This window comes from Toxorhynchites rutilus, chromosome 1, assembly GCF_029784135.1.
Source record: "Toxorhynchites rutilus septentrionalis strain SRP chromosome 1, ASM2978413v1, whole genome shotgun sequence".
In the NCBI taxonomy this organism is placed as follows: Eukaryota; Metazoa; Arthropoda; class Insecta; order Diptera; family Culicidae; genus Toxorhynchites; species Toxorhynchites rutilus.
Window position 1 is genome coordinate 11,995,276 of NC_073744.1, and position 20,319 is coordinate 12,015,594.

General features: G+C 36.4%; 1 protein-coding gene across 10 annotated transcripts in view; it reads left to right on the forward strand.

Moving 5' to 3' along the window:
• The window catches only part of LOC129766673 (collagen alpha chain CG42342), a 520,858-nt gene that overhangs the window by 260,957 nt on the left and 239,582 nt on the right, over nucleotides 1–20,319 (forward strand). For 8 of the 10 annotated variants that reach the window (XM_055767263.1, XM_055767276.1, XM_055767284.1 and 5 more), the window contains 2 exons: nucleotides 13,849–13,884; nucleotides 15,588–15,623. In XM_055767263.1, coding sequence (XP_055623238.1) covers nucleotides 13,849–13,884; nucleotides 15,588–15,623 — 72 coding nt within the window. The remainder of the gene's footprint in view (nucleotides 1–13,848; nucleotides 13,885–15,587; nucleotides 15,624–20,319) is intronic. The other 2 variants (XM_055767290.1, XM_055767286.1) reach the window with 1 other exon arrangement.

Sequence of the window (20,319 nt, forward strand, 5' to 3'; positions counted from 1 at the left end):
CCCAGATTTCTTTCCGTTTGGATGCCATTCAGCATCGAGAAAGTTCCGGAAAGATCTAATTATTGCTGGAAAATAATCTGCCAGTTCCTCTGGAAATTTAAAAATACATTCATGTGAAAGAGTTTATTCGAATGTTTTCTAACTATGTAACACTGTGACCAAATATTTTTCAATCAAGTACTATTAACAGGTGGTTATCGAGTTAGTATTAACCACTGGTGGGCTTCCAGTATCGAGGAAAATGTGGAAATATCTAATCGTTACTGAAAATAATCTGCCAGTTCCTCTGGGAATTTCAAAATACATTCATGTGAAAGAGTTTATTTTATTGTTTTCTATCCATGTAACACTGTGACCAAATACATTTGGTTTTGTGATTTTTCAAGCAATCGCAATTAACAGGATAGCTTCTGAGATTTTTCTTCCCCATCAGTAGGATATTTCCGTATCCAATATTGTATGCGCCCGCAATCGATTATTGCTCAGTCGCCGAAAGTTCCGAGCTCAGAGAGTTCATTCCCCTCTAGTTTGCCTTCCAAATTGCCATCGTAAACCACGCCTTCTTTCAATTCAATCACGCACAAAAAGCATACTTAAGCGATATTCTGGTGGTGAGACGCATTCATTTTTCGTGAGGACATCGACAAGACAACATCGATGCTGATGGTGCTGGACGGCGAAAGATCGAGATCTGCCCGCAAACAAACGCAAGCAGTTTGTTTGAAACTGTGAGGGAGCACAGAGAAGCCGATCCTTCAGGAGAAGAGAAGGTGACCATCGAAGCAGCCGCTACACACACACATACACGCACGGAATTCTTTCCGTTTGGATGCCATTCAGCATCGAGAAAGATCCGGAAAATAATCTGCCAGTTCCTCTGGGAGTTTAAAAATACATTCATGTGAAAGAGTTTATTTGAGTGTTTTCTATCCATGTAACACTGTGACCAAATATGTTTCAATCAAGGAAAATGTGGAAATATCTAATCGTTGCTGGAAAATAATCTGCCAGTTCCCCTTGGAATTGAAAATAACATTCAAGCGAATGAGTTTATTTTTAATGTTTTCTATCCATAAAATATCCATATAATACATTTGGGTTTGTGTTTTGTCAATCAAGTACAGTTAGCAGGAAAGCTTCTGAATTCTTCAGAACAAGGTTTTTCGTATCCTATATTGGATACATAAAACCTTGTGCCTCCAACGTAACGCTCTCGTTTTCGAAGTCCCCCAAATATTCATTTATTCATTCATTCAGAATTGATTTAGATTCAACTTTAAACAAATGATCTCTAAATCAACGATAGTCCTACGTCACCCTTGCGGTTATACCATAGATATAACCCACTTCCTGTTTTTTCAATGAATTTCTTTTTTAAAAATTTGTTTATATTTTTAATGAAACTTTTCCTGTGGATTTTTTACATAAAATATCTCGATATCTGAGAGGCTTTTTTTCGTTTTTGAGATATAATTTTTCAAAATTAACCGATGGTTCGAAAAAACAAATTTTTCCCTTCTATCCAAAAATGATTTTTAGCAAAAATTCATGACTTTTGAACCACTGAACCGATCTAGATGATCGACATATCGAATTGAAGTCGATGAGCTATTAAATTATTTAAAAATATTGAACACGCAAATGGAATGTATTTTATTTTCGTAATTGTTGATTGTAGTCGTTTTTTATTGTTTTCATGGCTTTGGACTAGAGCCAGAGATTTTTTTTTAAAATCATATCTCAAAAACAAAAAAAAATAGCATCTCTGATATCGAGATATGTTATGTAAAAAATCCTCATCTTTCAGGAAAAAATATTAAAAAATATAGCGCCTCTAGTCCAAAGCCATGAAAACAATAAAAAACGACTACAATCAAAATTTACGAAAACAAAATCCATTGTTTTTGTAGGTTCAATATGTCGATCATCTGAATCGGCTCAGTGGTTCAAAAGTCATGAATTTGAAAAAAAAGTCATTTTTAGGAAAAAGTCACAGGAGGGTTCTGTCCGAGACACGACCGCATAGTTGACGTAGGATTACGTTAGGCTATCTGTTGATTTTGGATATGTTTGAAGAATTACATCGTTAAACTCTTTGATAACGATTTGGTGGCCTCCTGCCGTTTGCCGTTCTGTTTGATTGCTGGGTATCGTTTGTTCACTCCACCAGTGTTTACCGAGTGATAATGACAGAAGGATGGTAAACAGTCGTTGGATGGCGCGTATCAGATAAATGATACGGAAGTGGAACGAGATATGATGAAAACCGCCCTCTGTGATCCTAGACGAGATGCCTCCTGTGTTATGTATGGTAGAAATAAAAATCTTACCAATGTAATATAAGATAATTACCAATACCGAACACAATTATAAATTTTTCTCATCGGTAAAAATATGTTACTTTAATATAGAGCAGGGGTTTTCAAATGGTGCTCCGCGGGAAATTTGTGCTCCGCGAAGTTATAGCAAATGCTTAAAAAAAACAATTTTTCAATCAAATTTCACGGGGCATATAGTGGTTTATCTTGTCAACTCCGGATTAGATGTCGTATAACTGCGACGCGCAACCGAAATAGAATTGTTTCCAATTGAATATTGTCAATGCAAATAGGATTTGTTTTATTGAATCAAAAATGCAGGTGCTTCGTCAAATAGTATTGCTATAAAAAGTGTTCTGCCATAAAAAAAAGTCTGGACACCCCTGATATAGAGAAAACATATTTGAAATGGAAAAGGTAATTTTCTTTTTACTTTCTGAGTGTTTATTCAACCCAATGCGAATTTTAATAGGACTAACAACACCTAATACCATATGTAGAGCAATCACTTTTTCTAATATTTCTTCACTTTTCCAATTTTTGTCGTCGTATATACTTTCCTTAGGTGAAAATGAACACAACAAAACACATACACTTACACTTGTGTGCCAAATTTTTCACAATACACGATCGGTCATTGATATGAAATTTCACAAAGCAACCAACATTAATGTTCCAAATTTAAATTTAATTTGCTAGAATTAATCGTACCACTCACCTTACTTGCAATATAAAAATGCCCCCGACTTACATATATTTGCAACGCCGATTTCCCCCAGGCAGCTTGGTTTTGATGGCTCTGTTAGGGACCCACCACATGTGTCGTCAATTTCGACCAATCAGAAGTGGGTATTTCCGTTAGGATAGGGGATAAGATTTTTCAATTGTTCAATAGTTAGTTTCATGACACATATTATTTTCTTCAATATAAAAAAAAATGTTATTGAGCGCCGAAATCGATTGATGCAAAATCCATCCATCATGAAAGGACTGAGCAATAAGCGTTTGAAATTGGACAACTTTCACGATGTGCTCGATTTTTGATTTTCAATTTGAACCCCAATATGTTCCCGAAAGACGTAATCCTACGTCAAAAAATCAAGAAACCATTGAACAATTGATGAAAAGGAAATACCTCCTGAAAAAGATGAGGGTTCAGGAACAGATTGAGAAGTAAATTGAGGAAAATGAACGTCATAATTTGAAGATCTCCAACCAGGAGGGTTATTTTTGGGTGGAACAGAATAATTAGAAGATTCTGGATTGTTAGAGATCAATCCTCTTTTTTTGAATGGCTTAGAGGAAGAAGCAATTTTTCTCTTCCTGACTCTTCCTGTGATTACTGGATCAAATTGAGAATCTGAATCATCATCCTCTGATAAAACAGAGAAAGGATTTTCTGAAGCCTTGGGTACCCGAGGATAAGCTGCCTTGAGCATATCAGCGAAGGATCGATACGAACGATCCTTAAGTGATTGCTTGAGTTTCATCGAACGTAATTTATATTTCGGAGAATCCTTAATTGTATGAGGAACATCTCCACAAAAATGCATTTATCAGCATCCCTGTTACTAGTGACTTCATCATGGTCGTCTCCACATTTTGAGCAACAGTATGTTTTTGTGTGATCTAGCTGATTGCATTTAAAGCAAATCATTATTTTAGGGGTATAAAACCGAACTGGAAGACGAAGTTTATCAGTAAGCCCATAATTTGGAAGTGCTGTGCCTTCGAAGGATACTCTAAAAGAGCCAGATGGATAATACGTTTTTTCTGTACCCTCACTTTTCGAAGAGTTCAGAGATCTCACCTCCAAAACTTTAATATGTAGAATATTTGCATTGTGGAAGATACCCTTAGCTTTTACAAAATCTTCTAGTTGTAGAGATTTTTCCGTAACTACACCATCGCCACCACTACACCTACACCATGTGAGTCGGAATATAAACTCTATACTCATTAGTGAAAAACGAGTTTTTCACTATCGCGTTAGCATCTTTGTAATTTGAGAGCACAACGCGAAGTTTATCTCTATTGACTTTCGTCATTTCTAGGACACCTGAGTACTTAGACGTCAGGTCTTTGCAAATTTGAAATACTCTTAGAGGTTTCCCTTTGGGACGGAAGAATACCACCGAACGGTTTTTCGATGATTCGGAAGCGTTCTGGTATTGTCCAATACGTCGAAGTTGAGCAGAATTAGGCAGAGATTGTGTCGAAGAGCGGAGAACAGAGTCACTATTTGGTACAGAATAAGAGATTGAGTGCGATTGTTTTTGTTTTTTTCCTGGAGAAACCGTAAAACCATCTGGAGGAGGGTCTGAGACCCTCATTTCAGCATCGGGGGATTCATTACACTTCATAACACTCCAAAAAATAATTCCGACTTCAAGAAAAATCCTCCCTTTCAGTATATCGTTTCAGCTTCTTTCGAAATTCCATCAAAAATCGTTTTGAATATTGATGAAAAACACAGAGAAAAAAGGAACGGAAAATACGTATTTATTCGTGATGATTTGAAATATACGTTACCTTTTTCCCAAGGCTTGCTGCTATAAGATCTGTAATTTGATTGAAAATATATTTTTTTGCGATATAAACATTTAACAGTTCTTTGTTTTTAAAAGGCTTTAAACTTTTCAGTTCATTCGCCGCAAGTTGACAATCTTGAAGGTGGAAACAGAATGCCGCGTTGTGCGTTGTTTCTCATCAGCTGTCATTGCTTGCGTTTTGTACTAAAACATTCGCCCAACGCAGTCTGTTGATTTGCAGTCACAATCCAGCATTCGCGTCACCACTTTTCATGTAAACAAAAACAAAATAAAATTCGTATGAAAATTTTGTTCTTGTTGTGTCCACGGATCAGCTGAATGTTTTTAAAAACAACGCATTGACATATCCGCGCTGGCGGCATTGAGCTTCGTTTACTAGTTTAGGGGAGCGTGAAAGAATCGCTGATTTTCAGTTGGAATGAACAAGTTTTCAAAATTAAAATTATGAATGAAAGTTAACTTTTCCATGTCAAACTAGTATTCTATTTAAATGAAAAAAAATTTTGTTTGCAGGTGGTGAATAAGTCTTATACAAAAATTGTTTATGAAGATAACTCTATATTATGATGAAAAAATTCAGCAACAATGTTGGAATTGTTTAGCCATATGGTTGAATGAAAGTCAGAAACACGTGTTTCAAGTAATCAAATGACATGATGTGAAAATTTTCATTCAAATTTTAGAATTTAAAAACCTGCTTCGTGTCTTCTAATCTGATAGAGATTACACTAACGAGTTTGGGACCCAAATTATGGCCCCAGACGTCGACACCATGCCACTGTCATCGCGAATTCGGCGCAATCAGTTTAGAACAAATGTTAGCGTTTAGTACAACGAGGCTAATGACGCAACGCATTATTGTGTTCGACAAAATGGAAACACACATATTTAAAATGTGTCAAAGCACAATTGTCGCAACGTGTGGCATTCTGTCTTCTTCTTTCTTTGTTTTTAAGAGGCTTTAAACTTTGCAGTTCATTCGCCTCTAGACATTCTGTTTCCACCTTAAGTGCCACTACGACTTATTTATTGATCCAGTCTAATAACGGTTTTCTCTTTGCGAAAACTTTGTCGTTTTTGCTCACGGTACATTTTCGAAAGACCGAAAATCAACGGATCGTAACAAAAAATATTGCACTGAAAGAGGAAAAATTTTAAATTTATTTTATACCCATAATAACTGCAGGACTCTCCGAATTTATGATCAAATGAAAATGCATGACGCATTTTCTGAGACTTTTATTAGAACAGACTTCTAATAAAAGTCTCAGCATCCGCCACTTTCCGGAACTTTTTTCCCGAAACAATCAATTGGAAATTTGGGATTGGTCGGATCCTTAACTCTCTTTATCTCTCTCTCTCTCTTCCGGCAACTTGAGTACCAGTCACACCGAAGCGCGCGTTGCATCGGTGCAGAATTTGATAAGTTTCCTTCCTCCGAGAGCTTTGTTGGTGGTTTTGAGGGTGAGTGCTGAGGTAACGAACGGTTGAAGACAAGTCAGAAGTTTAAACTTTGTTTAGCTGCTGATGAAATTACAAAAGTTTGTTTAGGATTTTGCTGCTGCTGCTGCTACTACTGATAGACAGCTCTCACTCGTTTCGTACACAGTTTGTTGTCTTTTTGTACACGTTGCAATGGTTCCGACGGTTCTATGATTCTGCAGTTGCCTCTACTGCTACTCCTGCTGTTACTGATGCTGATGATGATGATGATGAAGAGAAGCAAAGTTCGGTTCCGTCTATTGCGATGTGCCGTTTTTCGCCAACTTGTTGAAATCGCCACCCCTCCGGAAAAGTGAAGACGAAGTTAGGTTTTAAGCAATACTATTTAACTTTAAGTTGCCAGCTGGATTGTAACGACGGGCTTTTCGGCGAAGGTGAAGGGCAAAACGAGGGGATAAGTTATTCAATCATGATAAACTGAAGGATGAAAACCTGCCGCAGTACAGCTCAAGCAACTTGGGCCCGAATTAAAAGGAAGTTGGAATAAAAAGAAGGGAACTTTTCTCACTTCGTTAGGAATAATTGCTAATTCTGTCATCCGGAGGAAGGAAAAACTGTCTCCACTTTGTTTAATTGGAAACATAATTTACCATTGTTCTAATAATTGCTTTTAAAAGGCTGATATAGAAACTCTGAGTGGAGTTCCACTGAAACTTGGGCACTCAAATTTGTAGACTCCACACAAAATGACATCGAAGCACCTTCCCACTTCTTCTAGCAAACGATAACGATTCTTTCAATCAAAATGATTGTTATTGCTCTGGACGATCGTTGCTTGCTTTGATTTCGTCGTTTGCCTCACACAGAAGCCAGTGCACTCAGGTACCAATCGAACAACAAAAGAAGTTATCCAAGATGGCCACAAATGTTTATGAATGTGACAATTCCCACTTAAATCAGTTGAGCGACAGCTTTTTTTTCTCTTTCTTCTGTTCTGTTATAAAGCGTGAGTTTTGACGTAGGATTACGTCTTTCGGGAAGATATTGGAAGTACAAATTGAAAAACTAAAATCGATCGCATCGTGAAAAATGTCCAATTTCAAACGCTCATTGCTCAGTTATTTCATGATGGATTGATGATATTTTTGCGTCAATCAATTTCGGCACTCCATAACATTTTTTTTTACATTGAATAAAATAACATAAATCATGCAACTAACTGTCGAACAATTGAAAAATCTCAACCGAGATCCGAACGGAAATCCCTCGTTCTGATTGATCGAAATTGAAGATACAAGCTTTTTCATGTACTCTCAATTATTGTAAAGTCATTTTCTTATAGATTTACGAGAGTCTTGCATCAATAATTTTGGGCACTCCAAAACAATTCATGACAGTGAAAATGAATTAAATTATATATATTATGAAACTACAGATTTCAAACCCAATGTGACTGAAGAAATCGGCATTGCGAATACATGAAAGTAGGAGTGGAACATTTAGTACAAGTGTAAATATAAAATTGGTGTATAATAGCGCTTGTGTTAAAATGACTTGAAATATAAAACGATTTATTCCAATTTTCATAAATAAAAACCAATGTGTGTTCCCGTTCGAGAACGGATCGTCCGGTTTAAGCTGTCCGTTTGGTTGTGTTGATTTTCAGTCAATAACAGTTCATTCAGGTTGTAGTGATTGGGCGTGATATCTCGGCTTATGTCCAATCACTACAACCTAAACGCGCATCTCTATCGCATTGGGCTCGCAGCGAACAATTTTTGTGATTGTGGCGATGGCTACCACGACATCGAGCATGTTGTCTGGTCGTGTATCCGGTTCCATGCTGCTCGCTCTCAGCTCTCTAGAGCACTGAGAGCACAAGGCAGACAATCGGATATCCCCGTCCGGGATATCTTAGGTAGCCGGGATCCTGATCTTCTGCTTCATCTATACCTGTTCCTCAGAAACGCCGATGTCAACGTTTAATGATGTTTCCTTCGTTGTGCCCCCGTTTCATATCCCTCCTATCCGATCGATAAACTTTTACTTAGTCGCGGCAATACATACACACACTCTTTACAGTTGCACGGGCCGAAGGTTGTGCAGTCCACTGATCATTCAACAAGAGCCAAAGGTTGTACCGCTCATGACAACTCTACACGAGCTGATGATTGCGCCGGCTAGTGACCATTCTATCCTGGATTCCTCGAGGCGAGAAAGACGCACCACGCTAGATATGGGGTACAGACTAGGGGGGCGTTGCTGATTAATGGTCAGCTGCATCCCAATAGGAAGTATCCCGTGTCGGGCACACGTACAGAGCATCGAAGACTGCAACATACCAATTATGAGAACACTTGTAATACTAACCTCGAGCCAACCGCGAGTAATCGGTTACATATTACTAACATAGTTGTAAGACAAAAATTGTCAAAATATTGGACTCCCGGCCCCGTCAGGCTAACGCCACATGTGCCTTAATAAAATATATATTTTGGAAAAAAAAAACAGTTTATTCGGCGAATAAAATGGAAAAAGTAAAGGAATATTCGAAAAAGTGATTTCCCAAATGCTCTACATATCATATTAGGTGCTGTTAGTTCAATTGAGATTCGCATTGTGTTCCGTTGGGTTTGAAACGGTAATGGAAATGGGTTGGAGAAACACTCGGAAGGTAAAAATTCTAAGAGAAAATTACCTTATCCATTTCAAATATGTTTTCTCTATAATAGATCAACATGTTCTTTTCTAGTGAGAAAAATTTATAATTTTGTTCGATGTTGATAATTTCCTGATACAACAGTTTTTTTTCTTTATTTCATCCACTAGCGGCTCCGTATCATGTTTTCGTAAGTTTCCCGCATAGTCATTGGAATAGCCTTGCTTTTGCACTCGAACAGACTCGCAACTGTTTTTTTTTCTTTTCTTTACTTCAATGTTTCTTTTTTACTCCAAATAGCTCTATGTCTCTTTTCTGCCACTCTTTCCCTGCGTTCAATTGTTGCTCTTCCAACTAAGACTTTAACTTCTAACTCTCTACTTTTCATTCTCTACTCTCTACTTTATACTTTCTGCTCTCATCAGTCTACTCTGTAAAACCTGTTTTTGTGCGTTTTTTTGCGCGTTTTTTTTTGTGCGATTTTCTGTTTTTGTGCGGTACAGTGCCACAAATTATCAAAATTTATTCACGAATGAAGGAATTAGATTTTTCCCAGTATTGGATGAATTCTCTTCTGTTGAAACTCAGCACCATATCTGTCATAATGAGTATGACACAAGAGTCGAGACGCATGAGCTTTGTCTGGTATATTGATCGAAAACAGCATGAACGAATTTCGAAAAGCCTGCATTCAGGCACTTCCATTACTGTCAATAATTTCAGGTGATTATCACGAACGTTAAGTTGATCTTCATCGCTTGCAGTGAATTTTTATTGAAAACGTGTCACCCACTGCACATATAAATGGTGGTGTATGTCATTTCCGGGCAATCGTGAGTAGATCCATAAAACGTAGCAAGAGTTATTCTATACATTCTATTGCCGAACTCGCCAAAAACAAGAATTTTGTGTGATGGATTGCCATCCTTTACCATTAATCGATTTTACTCTCAATTGGTGAAATTGAATTTTATGCTTTGATTTTCACTAACACGCAATGATCTTCTTTTTCGACCTTACGAATACTATGACGAAAAGGAAGGTGCAAATGAAAAATGAACTTCATGGCAAGCTGATGTTGATGTTCATTCCACTGGGGTTCATTGACAGTGTTGTTCCATATTTATCGACTCTCGCTTGAGCAGTAGGTTATCAATACAAGGAAGGCAGCAATTCGCTGAATTTGAATGTCGTGAACGTGAATATTTTCAGCACTGGTGCGGTATATGAAAAGAAGCATATTTTTTAGAGGCGAATGAACTGCAAAGTTTAAAGCCTCTTAAAAACAAAGAAAGAAGAAGAAGCATATTTGACGAAGTTATCATCCATTTAGTTTTTTTCGATGGTTTATATGCATTCAGTGCGAAAAAAACATATTTGCGTCTCAATTATCCACTACTTCTGAAATCCTTCCCCTCCTCTCATCAAATGCTCTAAGTTTTTCTAAGTTTTTGCATGACATGATTTCTAACAGCAACACGTTTCGACATGCAACTAAAAGCCGAAACAGGCACGCGCAACCGAAAAGGCAAAGTGTCCCATCGCAAAACAGGGAAACAAAAGGAAATTGAACGGTGAATGGCGTGGATTTTAGTTATTTTCTTGGGGGAATTTTTTTAAGCGGTCCCTATCCACCGCACAAAAAAAGTTTTTTCAAAATGTGTACCGAACACGATTTTTTAAAGCTGCTGGTGAAGTTTTACACGATTTTTTTATGCGACTTTATTGTGCGGTCCCTATCGCCCGCACAAAAAAAGGTTTGCCTGTACTCACTATTACTCATTTCCTACTCTCTATTATATACTTTCCGTTCTCATCTCTCTACTTTCTACTCGCTACTATCTACTCTTTACTTTCTACTCTCTACTGTTCACCCTCCACTCTCTACTTTCTATTCTCTACTCTCTACTCTCTACTCTCTACTCTCTACTCTCTACTCTCTACTCTCTACTCTCTACTCTTTAATCTCTACTCTTCATTTTCTATTCTCTATTTTCTTCTCTCTACTCTCTTCTCTCTACTCTCTACTCTCTACTCTCTACTCTCTACTCTCTGCTCTCTACTCTCTATTCACTACTGTTTACTTTCTACTTTTCATTTTCTATTCTCTACTTTTTTCTCTCTACTCTACTTTTTTCTCTCTACTCTACTTTCTACTCTCTACTCTCTAATCTCTACTCTCTACTCTCTACTCTTTACTCTTTACTCTTCATTTTGTACTCCTAACTCTTTAGTATTTACTCTTCATTTCTTGTTCTCTACTCTCTATTCTCTACTCTCTACTCTCTACTTTCTAGTCTCTAATCTCTACTCTCTACTATCTACTCTTTACTCTCTTCATCTTCATCTTCATTTTCTATTCTCTATTTTCTTCTCTCTACGCTCTTCTCTCTACTCTCTACTCTCTACTCTCTACTCACTACTGTTTACTCTCTACTCTTCGTTTTCTAATCTCTACTCTCTTCTCTCTACTCTCTACTCTCTACCCTTTACTCTTTACTCTTTACTCTTCATTTTCTACTCCTAACTCTTTACTGTTTACTCTTCATTTCCTGTTCTCTACTCTCTACTCTCTAAACGCTAATTCTTGAGCGTTTTTATTTATATAGCAATTTCAAATGAAGTAGTTCTGAAAATGCAGATTTTGAAAACATGTATTTTCGATTCGCATGAAAGTTTGTATTCCGTTTGGGTTGGAGGAAATATGAGTTTTCTACGGCAATTGAGATTTTTTGACTCAAGTGTAACTTGAGTAAGGGTGTATCGATTTTAGTAAGAGAAATCTTTGATAATTTATATCTGAAAAAGCTATGAGTCGTACCGAAATATTGTCTTATAAAGAGTTATAGAGTATTGATGTTAAAATGTGAAAAAAAATTACACTGAGAAAAAAAAATAATTCTCTTTTCTCTAGTTACAAAAAAAAAGTTTGCAATATATGAGACATTTCTAATTTATTGTCGTTTTTAATTTTATTTTTTTTTATATTTATATATGCATTTTAATTTTTTTAAAATTATTTTATATAAAATAGAAATCATGTAGAAAGTTTAAAAAAATAGTCCAAGATGGTAAAACTATTTGTGACGAACTTTGTGGAACATTGAATTTTTTGGAATTTTCGAAACCTAGAATATTTGCCTGATGTGATTTAAAATGCAAAATCTCTTAAGCCATTCTCGAGATATTTGAATAAACATTTCTAATTTATTGTGGTTTTCAATTTAAATTTTTTTTTTGAAACTCATATATTCATTTTTTAATTTTTTGAGATTATTTTATATAAATAGAAATCATGTACAAAATTGTTATAAATAGTCCAAGATGGTTCTAGACGAACTCTGAGGAACGTTGATTTTTTATGAATTTTCGAAACATCGAATTTTTTAATGTTTACAATAATTTTTAGCCACAAATTATGAATCCTGATGAAATTTAAAACAAAAAAATTCTTTATTCATCTCCTTCTAAATGGAGTCATTCTATAGATATTAAAAAAATATTTCTAATTTATCGTCTTTTTTATAGTAAATAGGCTCATTTAATATGTTTGTCGTGTTATACCGTGATGTTCATGAAATTTTATGAATTTTTGAATAATTTATAATAACTTTTCCAAATACATCATCATGGTAAAAATATATGTTGTATGTAAGTATCACATTGAAATACATTTCAAGATATGTGGGTTAAAACTCCTATGCATAACATGGATAACTCCTAAACATATATTTTTACCATAATAAATTTAAAGAGATGTTGAAAATTATAAGAAAATTCATCAAATTTTATGAACATGACGGTATGACATGACAAACATATTAAAAGAGCCTATTTCTCATAAAAAAAAACTAATAAATTAGAAATATTTTTTTTAATATCTCGAGAATGACTGCATTTAGAATGTGATTGATAAAGAACTTTTTTGTTTCAAATCAAATCAGGATTCATAATTAGTGGTTGAAAATGATTTTTAACGAACAAAATTCATAAAAATATTCCACAAAGTTCATCAAAAATAGTTTTACCATCTTGGACTGATTTTTTAAATTTTCTACCTGGCTTCTATTTTATATGGAAAAAAATACAAAAAAAAATTTAAAGATACATATTTTTTGTAAATAAAACTGTAAAAAAAACCCAAACGGAATACAAACATTCATTCGAATTAAAAATACTCATGTTTTGTCATTTGTCGATTTCATTTGGAATTGCTCTATAGCACAGGAGCCATATTGTATATGGCCACGGACGACGACTTTCCTCAGATCTCATTCCACTTTAGCATCTTCTATCTTGATACGTACTGTCCAACGACTAATCACCATCCTTCTATCATCATCACTCGGTTGTAAACACTGGTGGTGTTGACAAACAATACCCAACACCCAAACAAAACAGCCCGTTTCAGGGCCACCAAATCATTATCAAAGAGTTCAACGATCAAACATATTCAAAATCAGCATGCAACAGATAGCCTAACGTAACCCTACGTTAACTATGCGTTCGTGTCTCGGACACAACCCCCCTGTTGCATTTTTTCTTTCCTCAGTTCTGTTATGAAACGTGAGTTTTTCAAACACGCATTAATGGATTCTTGAAAGTTCGACGAAGTTTATCGCTTTATGGCAGAGAGGACTTTGTCCAAAGTAGTTGGGGTCGCTCCCTGTGATTTGACCCGAGGTAACGTGCGACCAATTTATGTTTACGGCTGTCGTTTAAAGTAAATGCGTTCCCATATTATTATTATTATTGCTGCTGCTTCTTCCCTCTTTCTTCGGCGTTTCATCACCAAATTGTACCAATGATAAATACCATAAAATTTAGCTGGGTCCCTTTTATTTCATTATTTCTATTTCTCGTTCTATTTCCTCAGGGTCCCACTGGTCCACCAGGCAAGAACGGGCTTCCGGTAAGTACTCTCAACACATTCCTCGCTCCCGCTTTCCATCCCTATTGCGAGCCATAAATAATAATTATGACTGCCTCTACTTCGGTCGCCGCGCGAAGGCGTCGAAACAAAACAAACAAACCCTTAATTGTATACGCCTCGGCGCGGCGGTCCACCGTTTTCCCCCTCCGCATATATTTATTTTCTTCCTTTGACCACCCATTCTGTTGTCCTGTCGCAAAAATGAGAGAGCGAAAAAAATATGCTGAAAAATATTCACTCATCGATTTCATTAATATGAGGTTTTCCAACACCCGTCATTCCCATCTTCGTTTCGAAACCGTGGCGCGCCAGGATTGTTCCCATGGGCCCCATGTCGAAGGTTGAGTTGTTAAACATCGGCCGGTATCGCCTGGAGACTGTATGTATTTTGCTTCAATCCGACTGATGAAACAAACAAAAAAAAACAAGAAGCAAAATATATTGAACCGTAGCGCGCATCCCCCCGTTGCGAAAGCAAGTGCCGGGTAAAAGGAAAAACAAACACAATCAGAAAGCAGCAGGAGAGAACGGATTGGAGAGAGAAAAAAAAACAGGATCCGAAGGCAAACAAACACAACAGAACGAACATCGATAACATATTTCTGCGACAGGTTGGTGGATGCTAATGTGTTTCCCGAAATTGATATTTATACGCTATTTATTATGACGTGCTGTTGCGGGGTTTGGTGGACCCCCCGATGGCGTATGTCAAACGTGGGAGCGAGGGGCGGTTCGAAGGGCGTTCGTAATTGTGCAATTTTTGGGTTTTCGTTTATTTTACGGTTGATCAAAATTGAGAGAAAAACGCACAAATAAAAAATACGCAGAAATTATTGGTATGCCCGGTTTGTTTTTAATTTGAAAGAGAGGCATCAATGAATTCAGTATAATGTGATGATGATGGTGTCGCCCATTGGCGTAAGCATGTGGGTTTGTGCATTTAATTATTTAAATTGGTTCGAAATTGAATTGAATAAATTCAAAATTTTAACAAGGGCAATAATTTGTAGGTATGTTTTTTTCATTGGGGCCTAATTCATCACAGTCTGCTTTGGATATTTGCAGAGGCATCAAATTGTTAGAAATCTGAAATGTATGAACAGAAAAACACAGAAACGGATCTGCTTGATCACTGGAAACTTGTTGAAAAGTTTAAAAGAAAAAAAAATCTTTCTAAAAACCGTACTAAAATACGACATATAGAAATACCGAGTATAATCTGAACACGACCTGATTGAAATGAATCCAGTATTTCTTCGTTGTAAAAAAAATCACAGCCTACTGCAATGAAATCGATGAGTGAAATATTGAACCCAATCCGAGAAATTGATTATTTTTTATGTCTTCTCGACAGTTCACTATCCACTACCATCAATCATCCTTCCCTCCACCTTCTTTACATTATACTCCTTAATCCTCAGTAAACGCGAGGATGACAGCTGTTTAAGTAAACAGAATCATTGGCTTCATATTTCATTATCACCATGTTTATTATCTTTTCCTTTCTTTCTCTGTTTCTCTTATCGCTTTCTTTTATATTCAATCAAACAAAAAAAAACACACGCCATTTGCACGCCAATTCGCCAAATGCACGCATGAAAAATTTATCGCTGTTCGGCCACGAAACAACATATGGTCACCGGCGGCGCTGCACGAAACATCACCCAAATCCATCCGCGCAGGGCTTGAAAGGAACGAAGGGCGATCGAGGCTCGATGGTAAGAATTCCTGCGACAAAAAAAACGGAATTTTTGCCGTATAGTGTTTCAATATTGATGTTGGTTTTTCCAAGCTTGGCTCACAATTCTTGTTTATTCAATTGGATGTTGCTTCTTTCCGAACAATAATGTGAGCTTTTTCACCTTTCCTTCTTGCGTTAACCATTTTTAATCTTCAATTCCTGGTTTTGAATGTTTTTTTCTTGTCTCCAGCTATCAGTGCCACAAATTATTTAAATTTGTTCTCGAATGAAGGAATTAGCTTTTTCCCAGTGTCGGATTAGTTCTCTTCTGTTGACACTCAACACCATATCTGTTATAATGAGTATAACACCAGAGTCGAAACTCGTGAGCTTTGTCTGATATATTGAACGAAAACAGCATGAACGAATTTCGCAAAGTCTGCATTCAGGCACTTCCATTACTGTCAATGATTTCAGGTGATTATTACGAACGTTAAGTTGATCTTATCGCTTGCAGTGAACTTTTTATTGAAATAGTGTTTGATTTTCATATTTAGAAAAAAAAGAAAGAACCAGTAATCCGGAAAAGACAAAATGAAGATGCAAACGAAAAATGAACTTCATGGCAAGCTGATGTTGCTGTTCATTCCACTGGTTGTTCCATATTCATCGACTCTCGCTTGAACAGTAGGTTATCAGTACAAGGCAGGCTGAAATTCGCCATATTTGAATGTTGTGAACGTGAATAGTTTCGGCACTTTCGGTGGTCCAAGTGACGAACCAGCCAAAAAGTTGAAAATCACGATAGATTTAAGACTCTCAGAAAATTTTGAGAACCTTTCACAACGCGTCATACTGAGTAGTAGTCCAGTAAATCAAAAGTTTTAAATTTTTGAAAAAAGTCGTTTTTGGATAGAAGGGGAAAACATTATTCTTCGGACCATCGGTTAACCTTGAACAATCGTAACTCAAAAACGAATAATATGCGTCTCTGATTTTAGGATATGTTATGTAAAAAAACCTCAACCTTCAAGAAAAAATATTTAAAAAAACCTTGGTTTTGATGGGTATGTTGGGAAAACCGTAAATCAAACCAATCAAAACGGAACAGTTAGGACGTTTGAATAGCAATCGACACTTTACAATGATTCAATAGCTTATCTCAGGGAAAATAACATTTTATTGATTGTGATAGATGCGTACAAATATTTTTTTTTTTAGACATAGTCCCGTGTCCAATAAAAAGGGAAAAAAATGATATATCAGACCACCCTAATAAAAAAAATATAAGAAATACGAGTACACTATTCATTTAATTGAAAAAAAAACTGCATATCACACAGTAGATCCTTAATAATACAAATACAGTGAACAACTTGTCAACTTGTTGCATTTTCAACGAATTTAAACAGAATTTTCTGTCGAATTTTCTCTAAAATCGCAGTTTTGTTGCATGAAAATGTCTCCAAAATTAATATCGTACATTTTCAGCAGCCCAAAAAACAATTGGCACGAAATCGGTCTATAATACCACAGTATGAATTCAAACGCATTAAATTAACAGAACAGAATAAAATATGATGAAAGGGAAAAAAACGCTTCACTCAAACTCAGCAAACACACCCCATTTGAAGTATTTCCAGTATTTCCTTTAGAAGTTTTTGGTTAATTCAAATATTGCATTAATATTCCAAATTCAGCGAAATTTTTTTTTGTTGGTGGCAATATAGTTGGCACGGCCTTGCAAAGGGTTTAACAATTCAAATTTTAGCTCGTCCGTCCAGAGAACCGTTTCCCAAAACTTTAGGGGCTTATCAGCATGCTCCTTAGCAAACTTAAGCCGTTTGGCTTTGTTTGACTTGTTGATAAATTGATGCTTCTGGGCAACTTTGCTATTTAACCTCTATGCTACGAAACGGTAACAAATAGTTCGACCAGAAACTAATACCTGACGGGTTTCCTGCATCTCACGGACAGTTACCCTTTGGGTTCTTCTTGACTTTACGCATGATCTTGGTGTCTGTTCTCGCATCCGTCTTACGCTTCTTGCCTCTGCCAGGGTGATCTGAATGTTTTTAGTTACAGAACGATTTTCCAAACATCTGCCTTGCTGATACCGTACTTCCAAGCGACAGCCCATTCATTGTTTTGCTCATCACGAACCACCAATTTTCGGATACGCAAGGGAATTGCTTTTTCCTGTTTTACGTCTACGAACGTCTTTCAGGAAGGGTGCCGAATAAGAAAATAGGTTACGCTTCCATGGAATAAAGTGAACGTTAATAGCTATTTTTACATTCAACGAATTTTGATGATTTGCATGCATTTGTTCCGCATAATTGTGTGCTTACCTACCCGTGCCGTCAATAAGGTTCTATCTATGCATCTGTCAGTTACAATTCATCTGGACGACTCTCAAGTATTCTTCTTCTTCTTCAATGGCACTAACGTTCCTAGAGGAACTTCGCCGTCTCAACGTAGTATTACTTGCGTCATTTTTATTAGTACTTAGTTGAGATTTCTATGCCAAATAACACGCTTTTAATGCATTCTGAGTGGCAAGTTCTAGAATACGCGTGATCACAGTGCAAGTCGGAGGAAATTTCTTTGACGAAAAATTCCCCCGACCAGAACGGGAATCGAACCCGAACACCCGGCATGTTAGTTATGACGCTAACCACTCGGCCAAGGGAGCACACTCTCAAGTCTCTCAAGTCTTGTGAACATCTAATAATGTTTCTATAACATAAAATACGAAACGAAACGTTAAATGTTCATATACCATTGCGAAACAAACACAGCGTTGTGAAGAGAGAAAATATTGCAATATAAGATCCTTCCGCACACTTCTTCCGTATAACAGGAACGATTCACGATTTCTAGCACATAGTCTTGTTTCATCCAGCGCTTAGTGAACCACTTTTATTAATGGCATTCCCTCATGCATTCGTTCTGTGCATTTTAACTTTATATGACCGCGGATCAGTAACGAGTTAATCGCTCATCGAACATGCAATAATTCCTCTACGAACACTGATGAGAAAGCAATTATTGCAGTTCAAGCTCCATTCATTTGCATCTATTACAGAGGCGAGTATATATACATCATTATAATTTTCTTATCTTCAACACCTGTTTTATTGATAATTTACGGCGAACAGATAATGATGATTCGCATACCAATTATTGAATAGTTCAAACTAATACAGCAACCAAGCACAATCGAAATATACAACCGTAAATTAAGCGCATCTTAATCACACGCTCGGAATTTAACTGCAATGTTCGTTTTACGGACACTTTGAACAGACAAAATATTGCAATTTAAGTATGAGGGTAAAGCCAGAATTTCCAACTTCTATTAACCAGTCTTGCTCCTACCACCGAGCAGTCAATAAAAATTTTTAAAAAGTTAAAAAAAATAACAATTTCAAAAACTACATTAAAATAAAAAAATTTATTGAAAATATTTTACTGTTACAGTATCGGCACCATAAACATCATTCACAATTTCAGGAGCCTGGCTTGCATTTTCGCCTTTATAAAAGAAAAAGTGTAAAAAGTACCAAATTTTCTCTGTGTTCACCTTCATTGTAAACACCCTGTGACTCACAACTGAATGGAACAAACGAAAAACAGCAAAAGATTTTTTTAGTGTGAAATGTCTTCTTTACAACGAGCCTAAACCTGAAATTGTAAGATCGATGTTATGCCAAACTTCGTAAATTGTCGTAAGGAAAGCGATAGCAATTTTTGTTTCTACCTAATTTTTGACGTGGGACTACGTCTAACCGGAGTATATGGGGGGTAAAATGAAAACCTAAACACAGAACGTGCAGGAAAAAATGAAAGATTCCGAATGCTTATAACTCGAACATTTCTTACTGGATCGGAATGATGTTTGCATCAATTGATAGGGAATATTTCTACGCTTCTATCGCAATTAATAAAATGTTATTTTTCATCAGATAAATAATTAAATAACTGTAAAATGTTAAGCGTTATATAAACGCCCTAACTGCCTCGTTTTAATTGGCCCGATTTACGGTTTCCCCAACACAGCCATCAAAACCAAGCAGTCTTGGTGAAATCGGCATTGCAACTACATGGAAGTATGGGGACTTTTGTTCTCACCGATATGTGTTCCCGAACACAGACTTCAAAACCAAGTAGCGTTGAAGAAATCGGCATTGCAAATACAAGAAAGTCGGGGGTATTTTTGTTCCGACTGAAATGTGTTTCCTAAACACAGACTTTAAATCCATGGAGCGTGGGGAAATTGGCATTGTAAATACATGTAAATCGGGAGCATTTTTGTACCGGTTGAAATGTGTTTCCCCAACACAGATTTCAGAACCAAGGTGTCTGGGGAAATCGGCATTGCAAATACATGCAACTTGGGAGCAATTTTGTTCCGATTGAAATGTGTTTGCCTAACACACACTTCAAATCCAAGCTGTCTTCATACCTAACGTAAAAAAAATGTCATTACATTTACTTGTATCGAAGAACATAATCCATCACAATGTATGAATTGACCTTACATGTCATTATACAATCTTTTCACTCACAAAGCAAATATATTGGAATCAATTGATTTCGGAAATTGTTTCATTCAATCTAAAATTTAATCAATACAAACAAATGATTGCTAAGCTATGGTAGCCCCACGTCAGCCTTGCGGTTATATCATAGATATAACCTACCCATTTTTCAATATTGAAATTTCATCT